This window comes from Oncorhynchus tshawytscha, linkage group LG16 (genome assembly GCF_018296145.1).
Source record: "Oncorhynchus tshawytscha isolate Ot180627B linkage group LG16, Otsh_v2.0, whole genome shotgun sequence".
NCBI lineage: Eukaryota > Metazoa > Chordata > Actinopteri > Salmoniformes > Salmonidae > Oncorhynchus > Oncorhynchus tshawytscha.
In genome coordinates, this window is record NC_056444.1 from 80,137,157 (window position 1) to 80,150,660 (window position 13,504).

Below are 13,504 nucleotides of genomic sequence, written 5' to 3' on the forward strand. Positions count from 1 at the left end.
CGTTTCAATGAACAGGTGTGCTTTGATAAAAGTTAATTTGGGGAGTTTATTTTGTTCTTAATGCGTTTGAGCCAATCAGTTGTGTTGTAAAAAGGTAGGGGTAGTATACAGAAGATAGCCATATTTTGTAAAATACCAATTCCATATTGTGGCAAAAACAGCTCAAATAAGCAAAGAGAAATGACAGTCCATCATTACTTTAAGACAGGGTCAGTCAATCCATAAAATATCAAGAACTTTTAAAGTTTCAAGTGCAGTCGCAAAAAACCATCAAGCGCTGTGATGAAACTGGCTCTCATGAGGACTGCCACAGGAAAGGAAGACCCAGAGTTGCCTCTGCTGCAGAGGATAAGTTCATTAGAGTTACCAGCCTCTGAAATTACAGCCCAAATAAATGCTTCACAGAGTTTAAGTAACAGACACATCTCAACATCAACTGTTCACAAGAGACTGTGTGAATCAGGCCTTAATTGTTGAATTGCTGTAAAGAAACCACTACTAAAGGACACAAATAAGAAGAGACTTACTTGGGCGAAGAAACACGAGCAATGGACATTAGACTGGTGGAAATCTGTCCTTTGGTCTGATGAGTCCAAATTTGAGATTTTTGGTTCCAACCGCCGTGTCTTTGTGAGAAGCAGAGTAGGTGAACGGATGATCTCCACGTGTGTGGTTCCCACCGTGAAGCATGGAGGGGGAGGTGTGGGGGTGCTTTGCTGGTGACACTGATTTATTTAGAATTCAAGGCACACTTAACCAGCATGACTACCACAGCATTCGGTAGCAATATGCCACCCCATCTGGTTTGTGCTTAGTGGGACTATCATTTGTTTTTCAACAGGTCAATGACCCAGCAAGATGGCGCTGACAGAGATGGTTGCCTCACTTCGAGTCCTTAGGAAACTATGCAGTATTTAAAAAAAAAATTATTACACTGTCGGAACTATAAGCACAAGCATTTCACTACACTCACATTAACATCTGTTAACCATTTTTATGTGACCAATAAAATTTGATCTGATTTGACACACCTCCAGGCTGTGTAAGGGCTTTTTGACCAAGAAGGAGAGTGATGGAGTTCTGCACCAGATGACCTGGCCTCCACAATCACTCGACCTCAACCCAGTTGAGATGGTTGGGAAGAGTTGGGCCACATAGTGAAGGAAAAGCAACCAACAAGTGTTCAACATATGTGGGAACTTCTTCAAGACTTGGAAAAGCATTCCAGGTGAAGCTGGTTGAGAGAATGCCAAGAGTGCGCAAAGCTGACATCAAGGCAAAGGGTGGCTACTTTGAAGAATCTCAAATATATTTAGATTTGTATAACACTTTTTTTGGTTACTACATGATTCCATATGTGTTATTTCATAGTTTTGATGTCTTCACTATTATTCTACAATGTAGAAAATAGTAAAAAAAAAAAAAAAAATGAGGTGTGTCCAAACTTTTGACTGGTACTGTATATATTTCTTATTATTTACACCGCATTATTTCATTTTAGGGATCTTTATTATCCACCCGCACAGTAGGTGGCAGAATGCACGTATAATTGTTGTGAATGCCATTATACCTAAGAAGAAGAAGAAGAAGATTGGCTGTGACGTTGAACGCATCTCTCCATTCCATCCGGGATGGTTTTCTGGGATGCGGTTGACGGCTGCGGTAATGGCTGACTGGGTGGAAGTACTGGATTAAATGGTAACTAGCTGACAACGTTTACTTTTGTCACGGATGTTGCCGTTTTAATAATATCCGGAAAAAAATGAGTTTCACCAGAATTGTGTGCTTGTTCTTGTAAACTGAATAAGGAGACGCCTCCATCATCCAAAATACACCGAACTTGTCTCTTGTCCTCTGAGGATGGCTGTGTTTTTTTTTGCCGTTGCTAGGCCGTCTGATGGGTTGCTGTCCCGGGTCTTTGTAAACCAGCCGGGTAACTAAATCTAACATCGTGTTGGGTGACGTGAACATGTTTATCCAGTTTGCTTGCTGTGTTCCCGTCAATATTGCTAATTGTCACAATTAGCAAACCGAAAACCTGTAACCATTGATTTTTAATTTGCATCAATCAACTAACGTTAGCTAACTCGCTAGAGTAGCACTGGAAATGGCATCAGGTCTGTTTCGTCGCTATCGCTAGGCAGTACTGACTGATAAATACCTAGCTAGCTTGCCAAAGAACGTGACATTTTTAGCTAAGTTAGTAGCCCATACATTTACAACGTTTTGCTGGCGAAATGGCCTAGCCTCGCTATACATACGAAAGTATGTGGACACCCCTTCAAATGACTGTATTCGTCTATTTCAGCCACACCCGTCGCTGATATGTGTGTTCAAATAGAGTACACAGCCATGCAATTTCCATAGGCAAACATTGGCAGTAGAATGGCTTTACTGAAGAGTTCAGTGACATTCAACGTTGCACTGTTATAGGATGCTACCTTTCCAACAAGTCCGTAAATCAATGATTGGTCTGCTAGAGCTGCCCTGGTCAACTGTAAGTGCTGTTATTGTGAAGTGGAAACGTCTAGGAGAGACAACGCCTAAGCCGCTAAGTGGTAGGCCACACAAGCTCACAGAACGGGAGTACTGAGAGCATAGCAACACTCACTACCGAGTTCCAAACTGCCTCTGGAAGCAATGTCGGCGCAATAACTGTTCGTCGGGAGTTTAATGAAATGGGTTTCCATGGCTGAGCAGCCGCACACAAGCCTAAGATCACCATGCTCAATGCCAAGTGTCGGCTGGAGTGGTGTAAAGCTCGCTGCCATTGGACTCTGGAGCAGTGGATACGTGCTCTCTGGAATGATGAATCACGCTTCACCATCTGGCATTCTGACGGACGAATCTGGGTGTTTTGGCGGATGCCAGAAGAATGCTACCTGCCCAATGCATAGTGCCAACTGTAAAGTTGGTGGAGGAGGAATAATGGTCTGGGGCTGTTTTTCATGGTTCAGGCCCCTTAGTTCCAGTGAAGGGATATCTTAACTTTACAGCATACAATGACATTCTAGATGATTCTGCACTAATGCTCTTGTGGCTGAATGGAAGCAAGTCCCCCCGCAGCAATGTACCAACATCTATTGGAAAGCCTTCCCAGAAGAGTGGAGGATGTTATAGCAGCAAAGGGGGACCCAACTCTATATGTATGCCCATGATTTTGGAAGGAGACGTTTGATGAGCAGGTGTCCACATACTTTTGGTCATGTAGCTAGGTAACTTTAATTCTGTCTCAGATGACGGCTTAGCTAGTTACCAGCAGTATCTTTGATCTTGTGCTCTGTCGTTAACCTAGGTCGCTAGTCTTGTTAATGTTAGCTTGCTAGCTAGCTGCTACAGTATCTAACACCACTGTAGCCAGTAAGCTAGTTTGAGTCACAGTGCACAAACTAAGGTCTTCATAATCACAAAAGAAAACAGTAACTAAACGTGTTGGGAATAGCTATTTGAACATCAGCATACGATCATTTCTTTCTCTTTTTACAGGTTCTGATGCTGGCGGGTCTGATATTGTGAACTCAGACTTGTACAGTGCTTGAAGGACATAGACACAAGGCCAGTTTGTCTGAGAATCCTCACAATGTCTAAGACCAGAGAGTCGGTGAAGGTGGTGGTTCGCTGTCGACCCATGAATGAGAAGGAGCGGGCAGCTAACTTTGAGAGGGTGGTGCAGGTGGATGTGAAGCTGGGCCAGGTGGCTGTGCGAAACCCCCGGGGGGCTGCAGCCCACGAACACCCCAAGGTCTTTACATTTGACTCTGTGTACGACTGGAACTCCAAACAGGTGGATCTCTATGATGAAACCTTCAGGCCCCTGGTAGACTCCGTTTTGCTTGGTTTCAATGGGACCATATTTGCATACGGCCAGACGGGTACAGGAAAGACCTACACTATGGAGGGGGTGCGCAATGACCCAGAGAGAAGGGGTGTAATCCCCAATTCCTTTGAGCACGTCTTCACACACATCTCCCGCTCCCAGAACCAGCAGTACCTGGTGAGGGCCTCGTACCTGGAGATCTACCAGGAGGAGATCAGGGACCTGCTGTCCAAGGACCAGTCCCGCCGGCTGGAGCTGAAAGAGAGGCCAGACACCGGTGTATACGTCAAGGACCTGTCCTCCTTCGTCACTAAGAGTGTACGAGAAATAGAGCACGTTATGAACGTGGGGAACCAGAACCGCTCGGTGGGCTCCACCAATATGAACGAGCACAGCTCCAGATCACATGCCATATTTCTTATTACCGTTGAGTGCAGCGAGCTGGGCGTCGACGGAGAGAACCACATTCGAGTGGGCAAATTGAACCTGGTGGACCTGGCTGGCAGTGAGAGGCAGACCAAGACAGGAGCCCAAGGAGAGCGCCTGAAGGAAGCCACCAAGATTAACCTGTCCCTGTCAGCCTTGGGGAATGTCATCTCTGCCCTGGTGGATGGCAGGAGCACCCACATCCCCTACCGCGACTCCAAGCTCACCCGCCTGCTACAGGACTCCCTGGGGGGCAATGCCCGCACAGTCATGGTGGCTAACATCGGACCAGCATCTTACAACGTGGAGGAGACACTGACCACGTTACGCTACTCAAACCGGGCCAAGAACATCAAGAACAAGCCCCGCGTCAACGAGGACCCTAAAGATGCTCTGCTCAGGGAGTTCCAGGAAGAGATTGCTCGACTCAAAGAACAGTTAGAGAAACGCTCAGGGAAGAAGAAAAAGAAGAGGAGGAGGAAGGGGGTTGGAGAAGCTGGGGATGAACTCGAAGAGGACACTGAGGATGGAGAGACGACGGAGGAGGAGGAGGATGATGGTGTAGAACCAGCTGATAAAGTGGGTGCAGATTATTGGCGTGTACAGCAGGAGAAGTTGGAGAGGGAGAGAAAGGCCATCATGGACGATCACAGTCTGGTGGCGGAGGAGAAACAGAGGCTGCTAAAGGAGAAGGAGAGGAAGATGGACGCCCTCAAAAAGGAGCAGGAGGCAGGCGAGATGCTGACTGCCAAAGTCAAGGTGAGGAGACTACGTTGTCGTCCTTTTTCATGGTCTTTTACCCAAACCCTTTTTAGTTTCATTCTACCTGTTTCCCCCTCACGCCTCCTTGTGTTTCCCCCTCATGATTGTTTCCCCCTCACTCCCCCTCACGCCTCATGATTGTGTTTCCCCCTCATGATTGTTTCCCCCTCACGCCTCATGATTGTGTTCCCCCTTCACGCCTCATGATTGTGTGTCCCCTCATGCCTCATGATTGTGTGTCCCCCTCACGCCTCATGATTGTGTGTCCCCCTCACGCCTATGATTGTGTGTCCCCCTCACGCCTCATGATTGTGTGTCCCCCTCACGCCTCATGATTGTGTGTCCCCCTCACGCCTCATGATTGTGTGTCCCCCTCACGCCTCATGATTGTGTTTCCCCCTCACGCCTCATGATTGTGTTTTCCCCCTCACGCCTCATGATTGTGTTTCCCCCTCACGCCTCATGATTGTGTTTTCCCCTCACGCCTCATGATTGTGTTTTCCCCTCACGCCTCATGATTGTGTTTCCCCCTCACGCCTCATGATTGTGTTTCCCCCTCACGCCTCATGATTGTGTTTCCCTCATGATTGTGTTTTCCCCTCACGCCTCATGATTGTGTTTCCCTCATGATTGTGTTTCCCCTCACGCCTCATGATTGTGTTTCCGCCTGGCGCCTCGTGATTGTGTCCCCTCATGATTGTGTTTACCCTCACGCCTCATGATTGTGTTTACGCTCAACGCCTCATGATTGTGTTTCCCCCTCACGCCTCTCATGATTGTGTTTACCCTCACGCCTCATGATTGTGTTTCCCCCTCACGCCTCATGATTGTGTTTCCCCTCACGCCTCATGATTGTGTTTCCCCTCACGCCTCATGATTGTGTTTCCCCTCACGCCTCATGATTGTGTTTCCCCCTCACGCCTCATGATTGTGTTTCCCCTCACGCCTCGTGATTGTGTCCCCCTCATGATTGTGTTTTCCCTCACGCCTCATGATTGTGTTTCCCCCTCACGCCTCATGATTGTGTTTCCCCCTCACGCCTCATGATTGTGTTTCCCCTCACGCCTCGTGATTGTGTTTCCCCCTCACGCCTCGTGATTGTGTTTCCCCCTCACGCCTCATGATTGTGTTTCCCCCTCACGCCTCATGATTGTGTTTCCCCCCTCACGCCTCGTGATTGTGTTTCCCCCTCACGCCTCGTGATTGTGTTTCCCCTCACGCCTCGTGATTGTGTTTCCCCCTCACGCCTCGTGATTGTGTTTCCCCCTCACGCCTCGTGATTGTGTTTCCCCCTCACGCCTCGTGATTGTGTTTCCCCCTCACGCCTCATGATTGTGTTTCCCCCTCACGCCTCATGATTGTGTTTCCCCCTCACGCCTCGTGATTGTGTTTTCCCCTCACGCCTCATGATTGTGTTTCCCCTCACGCCTCGTGATTGTGTTTCCCCCTCACGCCTCATGATTGTGTTTTCCCCTCACGCCTCATGATTGTGTTTCCCCCTCACGCCTCGTGATTGTGTTTCCCCCTCACGCCTCGTGATTGTGTTTCCCCTCACGCCTCGTGATTGTGTTTCACCCTCACGCCTCGTGATTGTGTTTCCCCCTCACGCCTCGTGATTGTGTTTCACCCTCACGCCTCGTGATTGTGTTTCCCCCTCACGCCTCGTGATTGTGTTTCCCCCTCACGCCTCGTGATTGTGTTTCCCCCTCACGCCTCGTGATTGTGTTTCCCCCTCACGCCTCATTGTGTTTCCCCTCATGATTGTCTCCCCCTCATGATTGTTTCCCCCTCACGCCTCATGATTGTGTTTCCCCCTCACGCCTCATGATTGTGTTTCCCCCCTGGCGCCTCGTGATTGTGTCCCCCTCATGATTGTGTTTCCCCCTCACGCCTCGTGATTGTGTTTACCCTCACGCCTCGTGATTGTGTTTCCCCCTCACGCCTCGTGATTGTGTTCCCCCTCACGCCTCATGATTGTGTTTCCCCTCACGCCTCATGATTGTGTTTCCCCCTCACGCCTCGTGATTGTGTTTCCCCTCACGCCTCATGATTGTGTTTCCCCTCACGCCTCGTGATTGTGTGATTGTGTTTCCCCCTCACGCCTCGTGATTGTGTTTTCCCCCTCACGCCTCGTGATTGTGTTTCCCCCTCACGCCTCGTGATTGTGTTTCCCCCTCACGCCTCGTGATTGTGTTTCCCCCTCACGCCTCGTGATTGTGTTTCCCCCTCACGCCTCGTGATTGTGTTTCCCCCTCACGCCTCGTGATTGTGTTTACCCCTCACGCCTCGTGATTGTGTTTCCCCCTCACGCCTCGTGATTGTGTTTCCCCCTCACGCCTCGTGATTGTGTTTCCCCCTCACGCCTCATTGTGCCTGATTGTCTCCCCCTCATGATTGTTTCCCCCTCGCGCCTCATGATTGTGTTTCCCCCTCGCGCCTCATGATTGTGTTTCCGCCCCCTCGTGATTGTGTCCCCCTCGTGATTGTGTTTCCCCCTCACGCCTCATGATTGTGTTTACCCTCACGCCTCATGATTGTGTTTACCCTCACGCCTCATGATTGTGTTTCCCCCCTCACGCCTCGTGATTGTGTTTCCCCCTCACGCCTCATGATTGTGTTTCCCCTCACGCCTCGTGATTGTGTTTCCCCTCACGCCTCGTGATTGTGTCCGTCATGATTGTGTTTTCCCTCACGCCTCGTGATTGTGTTTTCCCCCTCACGCCTCGTGATTGTGTTTTTCCCCTCACGCCTCGTGATTGTGTTTCCCCCTCACGCCCGTGATTGTGTTTCCCCCTCACGCCTCGTGATTGTGTTTCCCCCTCACGCCTCGTGATTGTGTTTTCTCACGCCCGTGATTGTGTTTCCCCCTCACGCCTCGTGATTGTGTTTCCCCCTCACGCCTCGTGATTGTGTTTACCCTCACGCCTCGTGATTGTGTGTTTTCCCTCACGCCTCGTGATTGTGTTTACCCTCACGCCTCGTGATTGTGTTTACCCTCACGCCTCGTGATTGTGTTTCCCTCACGCCTCGTGATTGTGTTTACCCTCCCCTCGTGATTGTGTTTCCCTCACGCCTCGTGATTGTGTTTCCCCTCACGCCTCGTGATTGTGTTTACCCCTCACGCCTCGTGATTGTGTTTCCCTCACGCCTCGTGATTGTGTTTCCCCCTCACGCCTCGTGATTGTGTTTTCCCTCACGCCTCGTGATTGTGTTTCCCCCTCACGCCTCGTGATTGTGTTTCCCCCTCACGCCTCGTGATTGTGTTTACCCCTCACGCCTCGTGATTGTGTTTACCCCTCACGCCTCGTGATTGTGTTTCCCCTCACGCCTCGTGATTGTGTTTCCCCCTCACGCCTCGTGATTGTGTTTCCCCCTCACGCCTCGTGATTGTGTTTACCCCTCACGCCCGTGATTGTGTTTACCCCTCACGCCTCATTGTGTTTCCCCTCACGCCTCATTGTGTTTCCCCCTCATGATTGTCTCCCCCTCATGATTGTTCCCCCTCGCGCCTCATGATTGTGTTTCCCCTCACGCCTCGTGATTGTGTCCCCCTCATGATTGTGTTTTCCCTCACGCCTCGTGATTGTGTTTTCCCCCCGCCTCATGATTGTTTCCCCCTCATGTTTGTGTTTTCCCTCACGCCTCGTGATTGTTTCCCCCTCATGTTTGTGTTTTCCCTCACGCCTCGTGATTGTGTCCCCCTCATGATTGTGTTTTCCCTCACGCCTCGTGATTGTGTTTCCCCCTCACGCCTCATGATTGTGTCGTCTCCCAGGCGATGGAGAGTAAGCTTCTGATGGGAGGGAAGAACATAGTGGACCACACCAACGAACAACAAAGGATCCTGGAACAGAAGAGACAGGAAATCGCTGAGCAGGTAACGTTTATAATTAGACTGAGCAGGTAACGTTTATAATTAGACTGAGCAGGTAACGTTTATAATTAGACTTAGGTTATTGATAGAGAAATAAATTACTCAATAGAATGTCTATCTAATAGTATTGATTTGCCGACACAAACATTTGACTAATTTGTGTGATTTACACAGCCCTGCCCTTGTTACCGTGACGCTCTGTGTGTTTGTGTGCAGAAACGTAGAGAGAGGGAGATGAAACAGCAGGTGGAGAATCGTGATGAGGAGACCCTGGAGTTGAAGGAGACATACAGCTCTCTACAACAGGAAGTAGACATCAAGACCAAGAAGCTGAAAAAGGTAGGACATTAGAAAACCATAACAAACGACTGTATACGATTCCTTAGAAAGCTGTCCTTTACGTTGCCAGTTTAGCTTACAAAAAGTTCAAAGGAAATTGTGCATAACTTTTTCCTTGTAAATGTGTTTGCTACACTGAATCAAACCCCAAGGTGTTTTTGTCTCTTCTCTTTGCCTCACTACCCTTTTTTTCTCTCCCCAGCTGTTTGCAAAGCTGCAGGCAGTGAAAACAGAGATCCATGACGTCCAGGAGCTACACAGTAAGGAGAGACAGGAGCTGGAGCAGACCCAGAACGAGTTGACCAGGGAGCTCAAACTCAAGTATGGAGCCGCCCGGCCGCACCTCGCATTTCTCACACGCAGGAAAAAGAAAACAAAAATCAATATAGTGTATTTTGGTTGTTGCCCTCTGACGAGGAGCGAGTGCTCCCCGCTGTGACGAGGAGCGAGTGCTCCCCGCTGTGACGAGGAGCGAGTGCTCCCCGCTGTGACGAGGAGCGAGTGCTCCCCGCTGTGACGAGGAGCGAGTGCTCCCCGCTGTGACGAGGAGCGAGTGCTCCCCGCTGTGACGAGGAGCGAGTGCTCCCCGCTGTGACGAGGAGCGAGTGCTCCCCGCTGTGACGAGGAGCGAGTGCTCCCCCGCTGTGACGAGGAGCGCGTGCTCCCCCGCTGTGACGAGGAGCGAGTGCTCCCCCGCTGTGACGAGGAGCGAGTGCTCCCCCGCTGTGACGAGGAGCGAGTGCTCCCCCGCTGTGACGAGGAGCGAGTGCTCCCCATTTTTACTTCCGAGTCATTTAGCAGACGATCTTATCCAGAGAGACTTAGTTAGCTAGGTGAGACACCCACACATCAGTCACGTAGCTGTCAGAGCTAGTTATTGATTGGTCCAGATTAGCAGACTGTACTGTAGTTCCCTCATCCCCCGTGACTGCCTAGACTACCTCCTATTATCAATGATAGTACCCTCAAGCTGTTAGAGGTTCCCCGTCAGCTGCACAGCAGAACTGACCTTGTTGTTCTGTCTGCCAGGCATCTCATCATTGAGAACTTCATCCCCATGGAGGAGAAGAATAAGATTGTGAACAGGGCGTTCTTCGACGAGGAGGACGACCACTGGAAGATGCGTCCCATCACACGCATAGAGGAGTATATTCACATTTAATTATCCAGTAGAGACATTTAGACATACAAGCATGCTGAAAACCATCCTGAATACAAATGCAGGGTTTGGAAGAAGTGGTTGGTAAATCCCGTGTGTGTGTGTGTGTGTGTGTGTGTGTGTGTGTGTGGGAACACACACAGATTGTCTTCTCAATAACTCTCTCTCTCTGTCTCTGTCTCTCTCTCTGTCTCTCTCTCTCTGTCTCTCTCTCTCTGTCTCTCTCTCTGTCTCTGTCTCTGTCTCTCTCTATCTCTGTCTCACAGTGACCAGCGGATGATGACCAGGCCAGTGTCAGCGGTGGGCTACAGAAGACCCCTGAGTCAGCACGCCCGTACCTCCATGGTGATGAAGGCTGACGTCAGATACAAGGTATGATGTTCTGTCCTCTCTCTCCTCGGTGAAGGTGACTTAGTCCTTGTCCTCTGGGCAGTAGCAGTCTCATGACCTCCCCTTTCTCTCTGTCTCTTCCCCAGGCTGAGAATATCATGATGCTGGAGATGGACCTTCCTGACCTCCCCTTTCTCTGTCTCTTCCCCAGGCTGAGAATATCCTAATGCTGGAGATGGACCTGCCTGACCTCCCCTTTCTCTCTGTCTCTTCCCCAGGCTGAGAATATCCTGATGCTGGAGATGGACCTGCCTGACCTCCCCTTTCTCTCTGTCTCTTCCCCAGGCTGAGAATATCCTGATGCTGGAGATGGACCTGCCTGACCTCCCCTTTCTCTCTGTCTCTTCCCCAGGCTGAGAATATCCTGATGCTGGAGATGGACCTTCCCGCTCGGACCACTAAGGAGTACGAGGAGCCGGTCATAGCGCCCATGGTAGCAGCGGCGTTGGAGGATGCTCTGCGGGAGGAAGATGAGATTCAGGTGGACGCCTCCGGGTTCCACAGCAGCCTCGGACCCACCCAGACCACCAGCACTGGGGCCGGAAGGAAACCAAAGTCTGGGTAAGCGTCTGTCCTGTTTTGTACAAATCAGCACTGGGGCCGGAAGGAAACCAAAGTCTGGGTAAGCGTCTGTCCTGTTCTGTACAAATCAGCACTGGGGCCGGAAGGAAACCAAAGTCTGGGTAAGCGTCTGTCCTGTTCTGTACAAATCAGCACTGGGGCCGGAAGGAAACCAAAGTCTGGGTAAGCGTCTGTCCTGTTCTGTACAAATCAGCACTGGGGCCGGAAGGAAACCAAAGTCTGGGTAAGCGTCTGTCCTGTTCTGTACAAATCAGCACTGGGTTTTGTCAGGTTTTTCAGTAGGGAGTGTTTCTGCCTGTTTTGTGTCACAGATCAAATTGTATTAGTCACATGCCAATGGTTAGCAGATGTTAATGTCTGGAGTGAAATGCTACACTCAATATCACAGGGTTATAAAGCAATAATCATGATTTAAAAATGAATGTTTCCACATCAACATTCTCCCCCCAACAAAATATTGATATTCCTATCTCTTCCAGCCGACCTAAAACGGGTAAGAAGACTGTCACCCCCACCTCTCCATACAGCCCCTCCAGCCCAGGACATCCTTTATACCCACAATCCCGTGGGCTGGTGCCCAAGTGATCACCCCACACCTTTCTGTTTTGGGACCCCAGAGACTGCTTTTTGTTTTAGTTTTCTGCTGAGTCTTGCAGACTGATTTGCAGAGAAAGTGACGGACACTCAGATTCAAGCTCATTTTATTTTACCTGAGAACGTAGCTGTTTGTTTTTTTGTTTTTTTTAAGAGATTTGTTACAATCTTACCATCCCAAATGGTTTCTGGACCAATACTTTTCTGAGCTGTATGTTTCCTCCTGGGCCCCTCCCAGGTCTGCAGTATGATGGGATGTGGAAATGGGGGGCTGGCAGCTGATGGGGCACATGAAAGCTGTTACATGTCATTGACATGCTGTGTGTTTCTGTGCTGCATGTCTGTTCAGAAGTGGTTGTGCTTCCTACTTTAGGTTTACAATGGAATGCTGTTATCCAGGAGGTCTGTCTGAGCTTTGTCTGTTGCCCTAGATAAGTGTCTGTACTGTCTGTACTGCATGGTGCAAGTGTACAGGCCGGAGGGTGAAGCACACTACAACACGTTTCTGTCGCGCGGTGGGGACCGGTTGCTGCTGGAATCACTAGATGCTGTTCTTTCTGGCGCACATGATGGATGACGCGACGACGGGGGAGGATGACGCGACGACGGGGGGAGGGGACGGGGGGGAGAGGATGACGCGACGACAGGGAGAGGATAGTGGGGAACTAGAGGTCAACACAAACCAAATCTATCAGGGTTCCAAGGTGCCTTTATATTCTCCTACAGGGACAGGCTAAAGGAGAGGATGGAGGGGTTGTATTGTTTCCCCAGCCTCATCTTTATCAACCTCCCGTCTGGCTGTGTTCCTTGGAATCAACCGATTTCTTGTACTTGAGAGAGATTGGAGGGGTTGAATGGAGTTGAAGGTTGGGACTAATAACTAATGTAAAACATACTTGTCCGTAAGACATTTTATAGGTTAACAAGAGCAGGATGAAATACTGTACTGAAAAAAGCAGGAGCTCTTCTACCTACTATATCAGAGGTCTCCATCAAAATGAAATAGACTTGGTGTGGAAAATGAAGGTAGCTTTCCGTGTATGTTTTGGATAAATATGCAGTCTTATTTCACACGGTTGAAACCTGCACTGTGTGACTACTGTCCCCACCTCCTGTCACTGTGAGGGCTGTGCTGCCGCTTGCTGCTGCTACTACAGGGTTCTACTACCCCGTGACATAGTATATACAAATATATATAGAGAGCAACATGTCCATAGATAATCCTGCGGCACCTTTTTAGTTGTAGAAATGATACAAGTAAATAGGCCTCAATATTTGGAGAAGTTAACTTATTACCACTTTTCATTTTTATAGACACGTGTAGATTTAAAGTTTTATTTTCGGATTTGTATAATTTCAATTTTATGTACATTTTGTTTCATTGGTTTATGCTTTTTGTTTTAATCTGACACATTTAATAAATGGCTAGTTCAAATCTTTAGGTTAACTTTAAAATATAAATTAAGGTTGGCTCAACTGCAATGTTTTATATGCGTTCTCTTAATGTGATCACTCAGATTGTGTGTGTGTGAAAGCATATGTTGGGACATGTGTACACAGA

General features: G+C 49.1%; 1 protein-coding gene across 4 annotated transcripts; it reads left to right on the forward strand.

The window, feature by feature from the left end:
• The first annotated feature begins 1,501 nt into the window (after positions 1-1,501).
• kif3b (kinesin family member 3B) lies at positions 1,502-12,556 on the forward strand. 4 transcript variants are annotated; one of them, XM_042299742.1, is made up of 9 exons: positions 1,511-1,698; positions 3,487-5,002; positions 8,781-8,882; positions 9,096-9,218; positions 9,421-9,539; positions 10,248-10,364; positions 10,644-10,749; positions 11,120-11,328; positions 11,829-12,556. In XM_042299742.1, the coding sequence occupies exons 2-9, from the start codon at positions 3,581-3,583 to the stop codon at positions 11,932-11,934; spliced, it is 2,304 nt and encodes a 767-aa protein (XP_042155676.1). In that variant the 5' UTR covers positions 1,511-1,698; positions 3,487-3,580; the 3' UTR covers positions 11,935-12,556. The 4 variants fall into 4 exon arrangements, with proteins under 4 accessions (XP_024271537.1, XP_042155678.1, XP_042155676.1 ...); XM_042299743.1 differs by lacking the exon at positions 1,511-1,698 and adding an exon at positions 1,730-1,933; XM_024415769.2 differs by lacking the exons at positions 11,120-11,328; positions 11,829-12,556 and adding an exon at positions 10,919-11,006 and having other exon boundaries at positions 1,502-1,698.
• Positions 12,557-13,504: the final 948 nt, after the last annotated feature.